We start from the raw sequence: 17,781 nt of genomic DNA, 5'->3' as shown, positions 1-17,781 counted from the left end.
TCTCTCCCCCAACCTAGCCAGTCCTTATCAGGAGCAGGTTTGCAGCCAGATTTAATCCCTAGTAAGGCTGACCAGGAGCTGGAAGCATTTTACCTTTAGCTGTCATCCTGAAGAGTGGGGAGCAGTACTAACCTCCCTGATTTCTTGCTGACAGCATGGCAGAGGACGAACTTGTTTTTATTCCCCAAGATCCCCTGCTCCTGCCTTGGTTTGTCAGTGCCTGTAATGAAGTGGAAGAACATTGGCTGCAAGGCCAGGGTGTGGGTACCAGGGATGTTCCATTGGCTGCCCCCAGAGAGGAGTGTGTCCTGCCTCAAGGTCTTAGTTGTTTATATTTGAGAAAAAGCTTATAGTGTGGAAATTATTCAGGGATACTAATAGTCCTGAATTCTGGAATCTGCAAAACGTAAGGCTGAAAAATGAGGGGACAAGTCATGTCTTCTTGTTAGCGCTAGTACTCTTTCCAGCCCTAAATCAGCTTTTTGCCTTCCACAGAAATACTGAGAGAATACTGCATGGCTCCCCATGCCAGGGACTGCTGTGACAAGATCCAGCCCCTTGTCAGGGTCCTATGATCTGGGCCATCTGCAGTGCCCATGCTTGGCTCCTAAAGCTCATCTGGTTGCTCAAGAGCAACCAGCTGTACAGCTGAAACAGGCCTACCAGTTCACCTGGCAATGAGCAGATCCTTTCCTTCTCACTGTGGTACGTTTCCCAAAATGGAGTGCTGTGCCACTTAGCATGTGCACAAGGAGTGCAGATAAACATGGGTCTGGTTTCTATCCCACTGCCATAATCCCTTCTCTGCACATCTCTGGGGCAAATCCAGAGTAACTCTTGCCTACACTATGCAGCCTTAAGTACATGGAGAAGTGCTGTTAATATGAACAGTATGGCACGTGCTGAAAGAGCTGACAGGACTGTTTGTCAGGGTAAATAGCCCTTGACTGTTAAACTTGGAATCAAATGAGACAGGAGAGTTAAAACCCAGTAACCAGGATGAGATCCTGGTTTAGTCATTTTAGTTTTGAGCTGGAGCTGCTTCAATGTCAGCGTTCTTTTGCAATGAGCAATTAGTGCTCCTGCCCTTTTCTCACTTGTCCATTCCTTTTTCTACTGTGTGTTTTGATTTGCTCTTTTGCATTACCTTCAGGGGGTTTTAATATCTTTTCATACTGAAGAGCCTGAGACTGACTGGGGACAGACTTCTCTCCCCAGCCTAGACTGTGAGGAATTCACAGCTGAATTATTTCATGCTTAGAGCCCTCAGACATCTGCACGCTGAGGACTGCAGACTTCAGCCCTGAGATCAGCAGGGTCAGGAATGCAGAAAAGGGAGACAACATGCCCTATAGTATGAGCAATTAGTCACTGTCGCCCAAGTCACACTCTTGTTCATAAAAGCAGTTCTGATCTCAGAAGAGCTCCTTGACACCAAGCACATTCATTTGGAAAAGTGTTGGTACCGTCCTTGTCAGTTAAGGACACAGAAAGGCACAGAAAACATCATGAAGGAGATAGGTCAGTGCTTGAGTAAGGCCTGGGAAGATGTTAGGAGGCCTCTCTCTCCTCCAGGAAAATAGCTGTCCAAATACCTTGGAAAAGGTGCTGCTTTCTTTACTCTCTAACTTTTCCAGTTATCCTTAATAATTTATTTCAGTATTTAGATCATAAGTATCTCTAACAATCCATGAATTTCACAAGCTGTAGCTTAATTGTATCTTGTTTACTAGTGGCTGGCAGTACACTAGCCTTTTTCTTTCACAGGTGACTCTTTTAAACCCAAGCTCTGTAATTTGCACTAATCATGACTCGGTTTCTTTTTTGTTTATTTGTTTTTTGTTTTGTCATTACATCATTATCATCATTATTAGCTCTTACATGTATGCTGTTTTACAGTTAGCTGCTGTTTGGCTGCATGGTGCATGAGGCACATTGTCCTGGTAAGCGTCATTAACTAATATAGACCTCACAGTGGGATCAGTTACAGTTCCTAAAAAAGCAGACCCTGTGCAAGTCCTGAAGCCTATAAGTATTGTCTCCATCTTCCTCTGCTTTCACCCTTACTATACATGCTCTACAAGCCTCTCTCTACACATGCAGTTGTAAGAAAAGGATGCAATGAAGTTTGTTTTTAAAGGTTCTGCAAAGTAAAATGCAGAGAGACTCAGTATTAGGACATGAAACATAGAAGAATAAGGATTAAGTCCCCTTCTTTTTAAACCTTCCCAGCACTTTGTTGGCTCCGTTTTCTTTATTCCATCTCCCTTAGAAATAAATTATATTCTTTAATCATGTAGGCCATGTTGATACTATGGCAACAATTGCTATGGAGATGTGGTGCTGACGATGGCCAGCTAGCCATGAAAATGTCTTTTCCCTTTCTCCTCCTTCCCTCCAACCCCTCCAAGTTGTAACATAAACTTGTGGTTGCAGTGCAGGTGAAGGTAGATGGCAAGACTCTGAGAAGGGTATGTGTGTGGGTGTGGGTGTGTGGGTGTGTGTATATGTATGAGGGGGTGTTAAAGAAGCTGCTGCTGAGTAACCAAACCAATATTCACCTGCTGACCAATCATAGTTGATTGTCCAAAACCACGAGAGATGATGGCCTGAGCATTTAGAAAGATAATGAAGGCTCTGAAGATAGGCTAAGAGACTTTATGACATTCTTAACAGTCAAATGGGTCACCCGTGGACTGGATGTTCAGTAGTAGCAGACAGACAGACCCAGGCTCCTGGGAGCCATGCCAAGTGTGCCCATGGTTAGGGTAAGGCTAGTGGTAGAAGAGGGCTGTATTCAAGATGTCTTCGGAAAGCCTGCCAGAGCACTTTACCCCTGAATAAGGCCAGCATCCAAGTTTCCGAGGAGTTTTGCCAAGGCATGGAGAGTTCCCACTGGAGCAGAGCCCTGTCAGTGGTGTTACCCTGTGAGTCTGCTCTGCTGCAGTTGCTGTGACTCTGTCCAGACTGTCTCTGCCTTCGTGTGAGCAGGGATGCAAGGAGGCCGCATAGGCATGGGCAGGCTTGTGGACTGGATAAGGTTGCCTGAAAGGCTTAACAAACCTGGGCATAATGAAGTGTCTGCAGTGCAAAGTGCCAGAATCTATTGTAAAACGAAGGCTCATTTAAACAAAGATGCGTAAGAAATGCACCTGCCTGGCAGGAGAGCCGCATCCTCATTAGGGTTATTAGTTAAACTGCTAATGACAGTGGTCTACTTACAGCTAGGTTGAGTGTGTTTAATTGAGCCTTTTTAATTTGCTGTTGATTCTCTGGTGAGAGGAGAAAGAAAGTTCCCACAGGAATGTCTTGCTTCTTGACAGAGCAGCAATAGTTATTGTCCAAGGCAAGGTTGCAAGCACCCCAGACTGAGGTGCGCAGGTCTCTCCAAGTAGGAACCTGTTGGAATAGCAGCACTTAACTATAAAACACTCTAAAAACTCATCCTTGAGTCCACCCTTCCCTGCAGACAAAGCTAGGATTTACATTCTCTCTAGGGTACAGTCCAAACGAACTTATGGTCTACCCTTGAATAGGGAAAAGCTGATTCCAGGATTCCTTCCCTCTTAGCTCCACCATGGGAAATGGAAAAGCAAGTAAACATTACCCTGTCAATGAGAGGCATTTGAATTTAATTTCAATGGGACGTTCCACTTAACAGAAGAGCTTCAGAAGGGTCTTGCACTGACTCGAACTGGAGCTTGGAGTCATCTTGAGCAGTCCAGTTGAATGAATGTCTCTGCTGCCAACAGTAACTGTAAAACAATGAAAAGAACAATTCTCTGCTTATCAGGCTCTGAATGTGGAAGAATAAGCTCAAAGAATAACTGTTCATTCTGGTGCTGAGCACGAAGGCACAGCTAAAGTGCAGTTACAGTGAACATTAATGATTTTTGTTGGTTTTGGATTGCTTTTGGCAGTCCTCGTAACTGTACACTGTTGTGTGCTGGGCTTTGAATCAAATTAAGTTCTTTGTTCCCACTATACAAATGCAGGCAGTGCTTTTTTCAATGGGCATTTGTCCTTGCTAAATTAAATATGTATATATGGTGCTTTTCCAGAATTCAGAAAAATACTCTCCATATTGATCCGTAAAGCATTGCAGGGCTTCACTGTTTTGCAAGGATACAAACAAGTTACAGTTGATGAGTCCTGTAGCTTGCAAAACTGTGAAAGGATTGTTTTAGAAAATGAATTTGGTTCATCCCACTGCTGAGTGTGTGCGCGTGTATGCATGCGTGTGTCTGCATTAAGCATGTTTTGTAATCAAATTAAACCTTATTAACACTTAGCAATATTTATCTTTTTTTTGTGGTGTGTTAGGAAACATTTGTATTCTTATTTTGGTTTTTTTTGTCATTAATCCATAAAACCATTAATCTGCCTTTTTCTTTCATTTTCAGTTCGGGTTTCCTGTAGAACCTTTCCCTTCACACCAGAAGCGAATGCCCCCACATTCAGTTAACACGCAGCTATGCCATTGTGCCTGTTTGCTCACCTTTACTCATTGCTCCCTTCCTGTGCTCACACCATTTTGTTTTAAGCAAGAGTCCGCACCCTTGGCTGTTCTGGGTTATGGTGGTTCTTGTGAAGAACTCAGCAATAGCCTATGTGGAACTGGCAAGAGACGCTCCTTGCTGATGCCTCTTCCCCTTTGGGCAGTAGCAGGCTGCCGAGCGCTCGTAGGGCTAGTGTCCCCTCTGCTCAGCTGCTCGGCTTTTTGTCTCCCCCTCCACTTTGTGCAAGGGCTGCATGGTAAGAGAGCGCGGCTGCTTGGTGGTAACGCATTTAGCCCCTACCTTGGGACCGCTGTGAATGCAACCCGATGCTGCTGTGGGGCGGAACACAGTGTCTCAAGAGACTGACTGCCCTCTCCCCTTTTGAATTTGCTGTATCTAACCCCTCATTACTCCCCTGTGCTGCCCTGCGTGACTCAAATAATTTTAAAGGACTTTTTGCAAAACTTGACATCCTCGCAGGCATGGGCCTGAGTCTAAACCTCTAGTCCCCAGGCTTGGGGGATTCTCAAATTTGGATCCACGGTTTGCAACTAAGTGTTCTCTGAATGCTGCAGGGGTCACGAAGGATCTCTTGCCTTGTCTCCCTCTCGGTGTGCTGGCCTGGATGCACATCCTGGATCCAATCTCAGGGAAGGCTGGTTACCCTGCTGTACATACCAGTGTTTGTGAAGAAAGACAATGTTTCTTTGACTTTCTTCTCAGTGATTCCAACAGTTTCTGGTTTTAATGCAAAAAGTATTACCTTTATTTTTTTATTTGGCATCTGTTTAGAAGTGTGCAGATGCTGACAGGTTACTTCTCATTTTCTATTCAGCAAAAGCCTTGTTTTACTACAAGATTTGCACTAGAAAGGAGGGTGTTTTGCTCACTGGGGCCAGGAGTTCACTCTGGCCAAGTGCAACTGTGGTTTGCCTGCAGATGTCTTCTCTGTGTATTTCTGGATGAGTTTTGTTTTTAAATAAAGACTTCATCAGACAGTGAATTCTGGTTAACATTTACTTCTTTTTTTTTGTTTTTGTTTTCTTTGCCCTTCTTTTACAGTAACCCATGGCTCTGTACTGAGTAATTACCCCTGAATACAATGGGCTGGAATGGACCTTCATTTACTTGTTAAATCGGAGGGTCTAATAAAACGTGACAGCATTTCAGCTGTGACCTTTCCATGGTGTTACCCTTGCTCTCTCCTATATCCTCATTGTGATTCTGTCTTTACTATGTACTGGTGGTTATTGCTTTTATTAAACGTGTAAAATTATTCCTAACAAGGTTTTGGATGCTGCAGCTTTAAATCCCACAATATTTTTTTCCCCCTGCAAGTAATGGATTCCCCTTTCTCCTGGTCCTTCTCCACCCAGATAAATAAGGGATGAGGAAATAAGTTCTGTGAGTTATTTTTGCTGGCAAAATAACGATGCAGTTTAAATATATTTATTGGTGACATTAAAATGACAACACCACCTTAGTTTAATTAGTGCATAGTTGAGAGATAAAAAACTCTTTTCTCTTTATACTTGGTGTCATTTTCATGACATCATCTATCTTTTTTTTTTTTCTTTTGCTAATTCATGCTACCTGACGACTAGCGTGTAATCCTCATTTCCATTTCAGACTTGCTTGTTGTGACCCTGATCCTTCAGTCACGCTGTGCGCAGGCTAAGTTCTCTGTGTGTGTGTGTGAATCCACACATCCTGACCCCGCTGAAAGATCAGGATGCGCGCTGCCTTATAGTTTCAACAAAAACCCTTCCAATGCTGGGTTTTTGGAAGATAAGCACACCTCAGACCTAGCCGTGATAATGCTGGTTTTAGTGCAAGCTGCTCCTGAGAATTTTACTAGGAAGGTAGTCTGGCTGGTGCTAAAGCCTCACGAACGGTTTCTGCATACAACGCATTATTCTGGCTAGCTGCTTGAGCAGCAGCAAACTGTATGCAGTAACCCAGATCGAACGATGGTCCTGTCTCCGTTTCCAGCAATCAAGGCAGTTAAAACTCTTGATTGCAATGTATTTTATCAGGCATTCCGTTTTGCCATAAATAGTTTTATTTCCCATAAGTCTTTGACTGTTTTGTGGTTGGTGGTTTTTTTTTTAAGCAAGTGAAAATAATTTGAGTATTGATTTCTTCCTCTACCATCAAATGTCGGTCTGCTCCCCAGACCAGTCAGTATCAGTCTGTCAACGATTGCTATATTATTTGCTAAAAGAACCATTTAATGTGGGGGGTTTTTTTACCATACTGCAGGTCACCGGCTGTTCTTCCTGACCATTTGCCTTACTAGAATGTTATTTGAAGTTATGTAAAGTCTAAAATGACTTTAAAGTAAAAAGTGTTACTTGTGTGATATCCTTGAAGCACTTGAGGTACCGCAAGGAGGTTCCGTCTCTCCTCTGTCAGCTGTTTTCGTGTTGCATCCCTTTTTCCTGCTTTTTGAATGTCTTTCTCTTTTTTGCTAATCTTCTGTTTTTTTTCTCTTTTTTTCCCCTTTTCTCTCTCTCTAGCTTTTTTTAATCTGTCTTTGCCAGCTGCACTGGGGCTGAGGGAGAAGACTGCCACTTCTAGAAGAGTTTAAGGGTCTTATGTCTGGGGAGGGGGGGAACAAATCTTCAGTGTTAGTGTCTTGGAGAGAAGAAGCTCTTTTACTGACTTGCATGGTATCCAAAATTGAAGTGTCTTGTAATTTGTGTGACAAGACAGGGTAATACGGGGGAACTGATTGTTTACCTGGAGTTCTGAAGAGCAACAGAAACGTGATGTTTGGACTAACAATGTAGCGAATACATTTTCAAACATTGTTACAGGCTTATTTTTTTTTTTCTAATTTTGTCTTTAATAATGTCATGGGCTTCTGTGAGGAGTGAAGCCTAAGGAATATTTTCAATATTCTGTTGTTTGATTGGTTTTGGAAACTGTGCGTTCAGAGTCAAAGGAAATATAGACATGGTGCAATTTGCTCTGTTGGCAGCCACGAAATATTTAACAAAGAAATAAAGTACGAAGTGTGTGTTTTCATTGGTGTCCTCCTCTTGTCTCACCACCTTATTAAACGAGCTCCATCGGCTGGTGGACGTGGGTCGAGTGGTACTTTTTTCCCCCCCTAACTAAACCTCCTCTTGTTCTTTAAAGTTAGAAAAAAAGTTAGCAGTATCAGGAGGGAGAGGCGATGCTGACAGGTGGCATCATCATCAAACAGCGCGCCATCCACCTCGCCCGTGAGCAGGGCGCAGCATCCCTGGAGCGTGCCGCAGCCAGCCTCGCACCTCTCGCCCCTCCGTCCTGCCCCGGCCCGCTCGCCGCATGCTTTTCCCGCCCGCCATCTTCTCTCCCCGATCCTGGTTTTCTTTCCTTTTTACAAACGGAACCGTGCGAGAACCACACCAAGTTATATATTTACACGACAAACGCTGAAGAACCAGCACTGTTTAGCCTGACACCTTTCTAACTTAAATGTAAATTTTAAATAAAAAACATGAAAGCCTGCCCGGTGTGCTATCATGTTTGCCGCTTGCACGTCTGGGTGGGTCCCACGAGCGTGAGGTGGCCACCGAGGCCGGGGGGGGGGGAGAAACCCGAGGCCCTGAGGGCGTTTTCACTCGCCCCCCGGCACAGAAGCACCCACCCGGGCTGCCTGCCGGGGGTGGCACCGGGCTCGCTCCGGTCACCCAGCGTTACCGGGGACGGGACGGGGACGTTTGGCCCGGGGTGAGCCCCGTCGGGAGACCCCCGGGTGAGGCGGGGCGGGGGGGAGGGGGCGGCCTCGGGCTCCGGTGCGCGGCAGGGGCTGCTGAGCGGCAGCCGGGGTCGGTGCGGGGGGCACGGGCCGGGGTCGGCCCGGCGTCCCCTCCCTCCCCGGGGCTCCCCGGAGGCCCCGTCCCCGCCGCCGCTCGGGGGAGCCCGTCCGTCCGTCGCGGCGGCAGTTTCTCGCGGCGTCTCGCGCGCTCGTGACGGGAGGCCACGTGACGCGGCACCGGCCGGGCCGCTCCGCGCGAGCCGGGGGGCAGATCGCCGCGGCGGGGGGGAGGGGAGGAGCGCGCTCCCGCCACACCGGCACGGGCGGGGCCGAGGCCGCGGCCGGGTCCGGGGGGGCCGAGGCGGGGGTCGGGCCCGGCGCTCCCCGGCGGCCGGCGGAAGAACCGCGGCCTGGTCCACACGTGGGGCCTGGTCCCCGCCGTGCGTGCCCGCCGGCGGGGCCGGCCCCTCGCCTCCAGCCATGCCGCCGCCGCCGGAGCCGGAGCCGGTGCCCGAGTCGGTGCTGGAGCAGTGGCGGCAGTACAACGAGACGGAGCGGCAATGGGGGCTGCGCCGCCGCTTCATCCTCCGCCACCTCCACGGCTACCCCGGCGCCGCCATCGACCAGCTCCTCTCGCTCTCCGTCCTCTGGACCAACCACGTCTTCATGGGCTGCAGGTGAGGCCGTGGCGGCACCGGCAGCGCTCGGGGCTGGGGAGACCTTGCGGCGGGGCCGGGGGCGGCCCTGAGGGGGGGGACTGGGACTGGCCCTGGGCGGCCCGGCCTGTCAGCCGGGAGCAGGAGGGTCCCGCGGGGCGGGGGAAGGCGCCCGCTCCGCCGCCCCGCCGTGCTGCCGGGCCGAGCCCGGCCCCGGCTGCCTTTCGCAGAGTAACCCCGGAAGAGCTCCGGGGCGGAGGAAGGGCCGGGGCGGCTCCCGGGCGCTTTGCTTTGCAGGAATATGCGTGTGTTTGTGCGTTGGGCGGCGAGCAGCCTGCTGGAAAAGTATACGTGTGCTTTAAAATCAGTTCTTGACGTCCCACCCTGAGGGCTTGTTAAGGTGCTGCGCTTCGTAATTGAAGTGAGAAGAAAGCATCCCTCTAGGCATAAAGCAGCCTACACGGCCCCCTTGCAGCTCGGGTTTTCTGCGAGACGTAGCCCCGGTGAGTGGAAGCGGTTTCCCCTCATCAGGATTGCTGTTAAGGCGCAGAAACCACCGCACCGTAACTGGCAAGGTTGCGGAGATCTGCAGGAACATCACCCACGTCCCGCCTGACGCTTGTGCTGTTGTGATTATTTTTAACTGGACCTAAGGGCTTTAAAGACAGAAGCAACTGCTTAACGACTAACTTCAGCAAATCGTGCGGTGGCAGAGGAGCTTGCAAACACGGAAGGGCACACAGTTTGGCTTTTATTAATGTTACTATCCCAAAGCCTTGTTGAGGCATATCTTGTGTCAGTTCTACAGAGCCAAGCCAACCTCTTTAAAAGTAGATCTGCGTGTTTTCTAGTTTCTTTCTGGCCAAGTACTAAACTATTCTGCTCTGCAAGCGCCAAAATTGAGTATAGTTTTAAAACAGCTTCAAATTCCAAAGCTCGGTAGTATGTTAAAGTTGAATGCATCTTTTTAAGATGTTGTGTCGTTGGCCCATTAGCTCATCTTATGTGTTTGTGTGCTGTCTTAATGGAGGGCCTTCTTTGTGATAGAGCTTTTTGGAAGCTGTGCAATAGCGTGGTGATAGGGTGCCAATAACAGAAGTGAAGAGCTGTGGCAAGGTACTAAATCCTAAAAAAATGATGCAATTTAAGCCTGTAAGCGCACGTAATTTCCCAGATGAACATCTCTACCTGCAACTGTCGGGAGACATGAGCGATAGGTTTAGGCATGATGCGGTGCAGGGCCGTTACCAGTGAGGATGTTTCCCCAAAGCTTGTGTTGTCCACGAACGTGAACCCTTCGCACGGGCAGGGTGAACGCGCTGTGCTGTTGAAGAGCAGTTGGTGGCTTTGCTTAGAGTTGTCTGGGGAAGGGAGGGGACCCATGGCTTTCTCTGGAACTGCCTTTTGCTGCTTGGGAAGGGCTGTTTTTGCTGTATCAAGTGAATAATTTCAACGTTTGGGGGATTTTTGTGTTTTTCTCTTAAGTTTGTTGGTTTTGGTTTGGTCGGGCTTTTTGGGTGTTTTTTTCGTTTTGTGTTTTTGTTTGTTTTTTGAACGCTTGCTAGCTGAAGGCAAACTGTCAGAGTAAATACAAATAAGAGTCTTTGCTGATGACACCTGAAGAAGTGTTGTGGTGGGGGATGATCTGGAGGATGTCCAGAAGGTTCAGAAAACATGGTATATGAGGAAGGAGTTAAGTAACAGGATTCATTTAGTTCAGGGGTGGATGAGAGAAGAGGCATGTGTTCTCAGGTATGTTAAAGGTGCCTGCAAAATGGTGGGGGGAAGGGAGGAAAGCATTTATGCTCCAGAGCTCTTGGGATCAGGGAAAGAGGCAACGTATTTAAGTCACACCAGGGAGACTTTAGTTAGGCATCGGAGGCATGGGATTTCTCTGCCTCCGTGTGCAGCCTCCACAACTTAAGATTTCTAAGGCCAGGTTAGACAAACACATGTTGCAACTGGCTGATCTTCCCTGGGCAGAAATCTGAGCCCCAAACGTCTCCATCCATGAAGAAGAGTGACAGACTCCTGTCAAATCTAAGGCTGTTCTCCCGCCCTGCTGGAAAAGGGCATCATCGTCCCTCACGTTCCCGTTACAGGCAGTGTACTCGTCTCCCTGTAAGCCAGAGAAAGGACTAGAGATTCCCATCCCTCTCCCTTCTGGCTGCAGCAGGATGAGGGTATCGCCACTGTCCATCTCCCTTTGATCCCTCTTGGCATTTTCTTCCCATGCACAGCTCCACTGCCTCTCTGCTGGGGCAGAGCTGTGCTGGGTACCTGCAGGTGAAACAGGGACTGCGGTGGTGTGTGGTCACAGAGTTCTTGCCCAGTAGTTTAAATGGATCTAAGTTCTGCCTGGCCCTCTCAATAGGGAACAGGAAGGGCATTTCTTGAGTGGAGAGTGAGCAGATTTCCAGAGCCCTTGGAACAGTAGTATTTAAAAGGTCGTGCAAATTATTGCAGCACTTGCTATTGGGACAGCTGCGGACTCTTGTCTGTGGTCAGTGACTTGATGCTTTTTGACTTTTGAAGGTGAACACACCACAGAACAGATGCAAGATTGCTTTTTTTTCCTTTCTGAACCACAGCGTGAAGCTGTTGAGGCTAGCTTCAGGCCATGTTTGTAGGTTCTCCTTGGTTAGAAAGGTTTGGGGTTTTCCCTTGTTCAGCTTCAGCCATGTAAATGGCTTGAAAACATGTGACAGATCCCCAGAGCAATGGAGAACTTAGGTGGTCGGGAATCTAAGGGCACGAGGGATGGGGTTGTGCATGTGTGTCCTGTCTGTGCAGACCTACGAGCATGCTGCAGCAGGGTCAGGGTTGGCACAGAGCTAGTTACAGCCACCTCACCTGTGTCATGGCTCGGGGATTTAAAACATTTCAGTTGCAGCTACCAAGCTAGAAATTAGTATGGCTTTTTAAAGAGCAGTCGATAAGGCTGAGCAGTGCCTTTGTCATCTGACATCGGTGATTTCAGTATTGATGACGTACGGTCTGTGGCTGCTGACCCAGACAAGACTTCAGTGCCAGCCAGTCGCTCCTTTGCTTAGTTCGCTGAAGCTGCGACACCCATGGAGACTCCTTCTCCACACCCCTGTGTTCTTTAGTGTTCCTAGTAGTTCTGCCAAATGTTGTATTTTGACAGATAATGTATTTAATTTTAAAACACCATCAGTTTGGTGGCTGCATAGTTTGTTATTCACGAATGGGTTTGCTTAGAGCCAGGTAGCTTGTTAGCCAGTGTGCAGGCTCTCTGCCAGCACTGAACTAGCTGTGGCACGAGGCTGGCGGCCAGGTCCCCTTTTAATACTCCAGCAAAATCAGGGGGAGCATCTCCCTTGCACCAGGTACTGTGTCTCAGGAAGCTTTAGTTCTTGTTTTGCATAATAAAAGCTTATGTGTGTTGCCCCTGTGGGACCAGTTCTAAAGTGGTTTGCTGTTGAATCCGCACAGGTATGGCTTGCAGGTCATGGAGAAGGTTCTCAAGATGGCCGAAGGCATCGATATCGGGGAAATGAGGACGTACGAGTTGGTCCCTAGCAGGAAGCTAAAAAGATGCCACTCTCCATCTGACAGTGAGTATATCTGCTGTGTGTCAAGGGGGACACCCTTCCTTGTTGGTGGGCATTAGTGGGAGTGTGGGGAGAGTGATGCGCCACGGGGACACCTCCGAGAGAGCCAGCACGGCAAACTAAAGGGCAGCGATGTACTCTGCTAGATTGCAGCCATTCCCCCTCCTCTGCCATGTTGTGGGGTGTACATAAATCATGCAGAGTTCTTTTTTTGCTTAAGAAAATATATTTTTCCATTGAAATTACCAGGGAAGTGATTTTTCCCTAGCGATAGTGTTAGGGAATTGAATCTGTCTGCCCTTCTTCACTGTGGTGAGGGGTTGTGTTCTGACCTGAGAAGGGATTGTACATGTACATGGAGATGTGGAGCTCAGCTTATTGATTTTGAGTGCCTGGAGCATTGGGTGATGGCGGTGGGGGATTTAATGTTGGTTTGGCTTTTTTTTTCTTCTCCCTGCTGGGCCTGGAAGAGTCCTGCATATGTCATCCCAGTCCTGTGGTCGCAGGGATGGATGTTCCAGCTGTAGCTTTGCCAGGGGGGGAAATGCAGCAAGCAGAGAGGGCTGGTGTTCAATGGCCCCATCCACTGGCTCCTCTCTAGCGCCTCCAGAGCTCCCTGCCCTCTCTCCAGAGGGAGCGGTGGCAGAATTGTCCTTGTGTGCAGGTGCAGGTTGCGGATGCGAACAGGCAGGCCCTTGCTTTGTGGGGCAGCGTCAGTCAGTGGTTTGGCTGTTCAAAGCACAAATGGACCGACAGGACAGGAGTCCTCTAGTGTGGCTATAATCTGTAGCTCTGCTGAAGTTTCCTCCCTTACTCAGGCACCCAGCAGTCTTTCTGGGCTTCCATGGGCCATCTGCAAAACTGAGAAGACACCTACTTTTCTCCTGTGTTTTGTCTTCCTCTCAGGCAGCAGCTCTGAGGGGAAGGGTTCTCTATTGCATGTTGCACAGACAGCATAAAGAGCTGTTTTGCTGGTGAGCGCCTTTAGATGCTGCTGCAGTGCAAGCATCAAAATACCAAACTGAGAAAGAAATGTAAACCTTGCCATAATTCATCAAAACTGATGACCAAAGGATTTAACGCACCTGTAAGAGCTTTGTCACCTGATTTAAAGATGAAGGCATGTTTATGCTATATGCAAAATGATCTTTTCATCTGCAGTGAACTAGGCTATGATAAATAAGCTATGGTAGCGTGATGTCTAGACAGATGCATTGCCTGACCTATATTGCGGTTGCACACATTGGCGTTGGATTAGGCAGCTCATTCCAAGGCGCTGAGGTGGCCTTTTGCACCTCTGGTGAAATTACACACATGTACCTCTTCGGTGTGTGGGAGCTAAATCTTTCACAGTCTTGTATAACCATCTTTTAGATGTAACATATTTGCTTATCAGCTACTTGATTCTCATTTGCTGCATTAGCTGTGCATACCAGGATATTCTGCTGCATTTGCATTTCTTCTGGTTAAGAAAGAAGAGGTCTACCAGTAATGTGTAATGGCCCCCCAGCCACTGCAGCTGTCACCTGAGGCTCAGGCAGATTTCTCCATGTTTGGTGTCCTTTAGCCAGGGATAGTTATATTTAAAGAAAATATGCTTCTATCAACACTGTCATTAACAGCCCTCCATGTTTTGGAAAGCAGGGTTCAGTATCACTGTGTTTCTCCATCAAATGAGAAGTCTAGAAAATAAAGTCAGAGTCAGAGCTGAGGCTCTAGTCCCACTCTGGTGTTCTGTCTTATTGGCCAAGGTTTTTACGTGTTTTGGTAGCTTTAAATGGTTTAAGTTCAGAAATGACTGGATGGGTTCAGTGGACAATGTTAGGGGGCAGAGCAAGCGATTTGGACCTAAAATCCATGTAACTGAATATGTAGAGATTTTTGTTTTGTAGTTGTGAACCTGGAAATACCACTGCTGTGACCCGCACAAGAATGCGTGGTCTTATCTGATCAATTGCAAATGTCTTGGGAAGGAAACCTTTTGATTTGTGGCTAAGAAGTGGGAATCCTGTGTCCAGAGCCTTGCAGGCTCCTCCTGGAGATCACTCTGTATTTCCCTGTCATAGCACACATCGGTAATCTTGTCATTTCCTTCTACCCCCATAGGTCCAGAGCTGGAAGAGATTCCTGAGCCACCCAAAAAGATGGTCCCCAGGTTCCGGGTGCGACCACGTTTTGAACCCATACACTTTGTCACCAGTGCTGAGAAGGATGGCAAGAAGGAAGATCCTCTGGATAACCAAATGCAGGAGGTGAACCAGGAGGCAAATACAAACAGCATAGCACAGCCAGCTGAAAACTGTACAAATTCTTTTGTGAATGCCCGGGAGGTGGATCCCCAGCTCTCCAACTCAGCTGGGTTGGGCTTTGCGGGCCAGGCAGCAGCAGCCAAGGCTGTGAATAGTATGGACTCTACCACAAGCAGTGCGTTGCAGGTTTCTGTTTCTCCTTCAACTGTCCAGTCTGCATCAGAGACTTTCCCTCCGTCAGCTATAATGCTGAAGCAGAGTTTTATTGAGAAACTGTCAGCAGCTGTCTGGAAAAATCTTGCTAACCCAGATGCAAACACTGGGACTGATAAAATTAACTATACGTATCTTTTGACACGTTCGATTCAGGCATGCAAGACAAATCCTGAATATATTTATGTTCCTCTAAAAGAAATCGCCCCTGCTGACCTCCCCAAGAGCAAGAAGCTCCTAACAGATGGCTTCGCTTGTGAAGTGCGATGTCAGAATGTTTACCTGACCACAGGTTACGCCGGCAGCAAAAATGGATCCAGGGATCGAGCCGCGGAGCTGGCAGTCAAGCTGCTGAAGAAGCCTGTGGAAGTGAGAGTTGTTCAGCGGAAGTTCAAGCACACCTATCACGAAGACTTGGTGGTGTGCGAGGCAGGCGTGAGTCGCCCTGATTTCCCTCCTGCTCTCAAACCTCATGAGGAGTTTGTAGTTGCCAATAGAGACTGCGTCCCGATGCAGCCTGGTGCTGAAGCCGTGAAAGGTTCCGCTAACACCAACAAGCACTGGACTACTTTTGTCCTCACAGAGAATGCCAGTGACGCAATAGGAATACTTAACAATTCTGCCTCATACAACAAAATGTCTGTTGAATATAAATATGAATTAATGCCCAACCGCTCATGGCGTTGTCAAGTGTATCTACAAGATCACTGCCTAGCCGAGGGATTTGGCACTAAAAAGACCAGCAAGCACGCGGCAGCTGAGGAGGCACTGAAAATTCTGCAGAAGATGCAGACAAATATAGCAGCCATCAAAGTGACCCAGGTTCAGAAAGTGGGCTGCTCCTCGCGGGGCTCTGGAAGGAAGAAGGACCTGAAGGACCTCGTGGTTTATGAGAACTCCAGTAACCCGGTGTGTACGCTGAATGACACCGCCCAGTTCAACAAGATGACGGTGGAGTATGTCTTTGAAAGGATGACTGGCATGCGATGGAAGTGCAAGGTGCTGCTTGAAGACGAATTCATCGCAGAAGCAGTTGGAGTGAAGAAATCTGTCAAGCATGAGGCAGCAGAGGAAGCCGTGAAAATCCTCAAAAAGACTCAGCCAACTGTTGTCAATAACCTAAAGAAAGGCACTGTTGAAGACGTCATCTCCAGAAATGAGATTCGGGGTCGATCAGCAGAAGAGGCTTTCAAACAGAAGATCAAAGAAGACAACATTGGGAATCAAATTTTAAGAAAGATGGGCTGGACAGGCGGTGGCCTAGGGAAAGATGGTGAAGGAATTAGGGAGCCTATTTCGGTGAAGGAGCAGTTTAAAAGGGAAGGACTTGGGCTTGACGTGGAAAGAGCGAACAAGATCGCCAAAAGAGATATCGAAGAGATCATTCGAAACTATGCACGCTCAGAAAGTCACATTGACTTGACTTTCTCCAGAGAACTGACCATGGACGAGCGGAAGCAGATACATCAGATTGCCCAAAAGTATGGTCTTAAAAGTAAATCCCACGGGCAGGGGCACAACAGATACCTGGTGGTAAGCAGGAAGCGGCGCAAGGAAGATCTGTTAGACCAGCTGAAGCAAGAAGGCCAGGTTGGGCACTACGAGCTTATTATGCCTCAAGCGAACTGAGGTCAGGTGTCCCATTTTACCAGAGACTGAGCTTCCTAGATATTCAATTAAAGAAAGAAAGAGATGCTGCATTTTTCTTGTTGTGGGTTATATTAACGTTAAAGTCTTTTACTTTGTTAATATAATTTCTAAAATGTTGTTAGACATTTAGAACTGACCAAGTTCTGTTCAAGTATATTAGCACAACCCAAAAGCAGTAGTGCTGTTACTGTATGTGTCTTTGATATTACTTGTTCCTTCACATTTTAATAGTTTTGTAATAGCAAAAACATATGTCCAACGAGAAGGAATTTGACATCATTTAAAATTATAGTTCCCTTATTCTTCTTGGCCGAGGAAGGAAAAAAATGCCTTTTTTTTTAAAATAAAACAATAAAAAGCAAAGGAAATGCAGTCTGAGGGAATAAACCTGTATGTAAAGTTGGTATTAATGACAATAAAAAATAAAGTTTTATTTCTGGAAAAAAAAAACCACAACAGGATTTGTCACACTTTGTATAAAAAAAAAAAAAAGTGTGAAAACTGCATTTATTCTTGAGAAATATATATAGCAAGGTCTTGTCTTTGCTGTGTATGTATGGAGAGAGCTGTCCTTAACCAGTTTAACAGTGCAGTTTTTATTCGTAGACTTCTACCGAGTCGCCCATACTGCAAATTACAGAATGCACCTTTGTCGTCAGTGTCTCGGACTAACATAATTCCAGTGCATTTTTACCTTGAAGCACTGCATGACGTGTGCAAATACCACTGCGAAGTGTGAAATATAAAAAGTGGAGGTAAAGGCAGAGCCCACGCTCAAAGATGCTTGTGGAGCGTGTGGGGACTGTTATGTAACTTATTTTTTCACTTGGAATATAAGCTCTTTAATCCTGAGCAGAATCAAATCTGTGCCTCATTATTTCTCTGCTCCTTCACTGTACCTGTGCTGGTGTGTGCCAAGGGTGACTCACAGGTGAACGTCCTGGTGTGGCGCTGATGGGCGGCGTGAGTGTGGCAGCTCTCCAGGCCTGGCACGTCCTGCCAGGAGACAGGGCCACTTTGCTCCTTGCCAGGGAAGCAGGCGCTGACCTCCGCCTGTGCTGTTCCACCGGCAGTACCGCAGGACACGGTGCTTTGTGAGCCGTGGACGAATGCTCGCTTTGTGCTTGGAAAACAGAGGTTAGGAATTGACCTTGGAAGAGCCAAGAGTGTGACATGCCTGGAGATGCTGGG

General features: G+C 47.5%; 2 protein-coding genes across 8 annotated transcripts in view; both read left to right on the top strand.

The window, feature by feature from the left end:
* Positions 1-7,529, top strand: part of SEPTIN6 (septin 6) — a 31,857-nt gene extending 24,328 nt beyond the window's left edge. Inside the window, exons 10-11 of one of the 7 annotated variants that reach the window (XM_064463265.1) lie at positions 1,900-1,943; positions 4,404-5,502. In XM_064463265.1, the coding sequence (XP_064319335.1) occupies positions 1,900-1,903 (4 nt within the window). In that variant the 3' untranslated portion in view covers positions 1,904-1,943; positions 4,404-5,502. The other 6 variants (XM_064463263.1, XM_064463260.1, XM_064463261.1 and 3 more) reach the window with 6 other exon arrangements.
* Positions 7,530-8,479: 950 nt separating this feature from the next.
* Positions 8,480-17,442, top strand: NKRF (NFKB repressing factor). Its single transcript, XM_064463258.1, has 3 exons — positions 8,480-8,924; positions 12,360-12,481; positions 14,585-17,442. The coding sequence occupies exons 1-3, from the start codon at positions 8,728-8,730 to the stop codon at positions 16,567-16,569; spliced, it is 2,304 nt and encodes a 767-aa protein (XP_064319328.1). The 5' UTR covers positions 8,480-8,727; the 3' UTR covers positions 16,570-17,442.
* Positions 17,443-17,781: the final 339 nt, after the last annotated feature.

The sequence above is a fragment of the Phalacrocorax carbo genome, chromosome 11 (assembly GCF_963921805.1).
Source record: "Phalacrocorax carbo chromosome 11, bPhaCar2.1, whole genome shotgun sequence".
Taxonomy (NCBI): Eukaryota; Metazoa; Chordata; class Aves; order Suliformes; family Phalacrocoracidae; genus Phalacrocorax; species Phalacrocorax carbo.
This window is presented reverse-complemented; position numbering and strand designations above follow the sequence as displayed.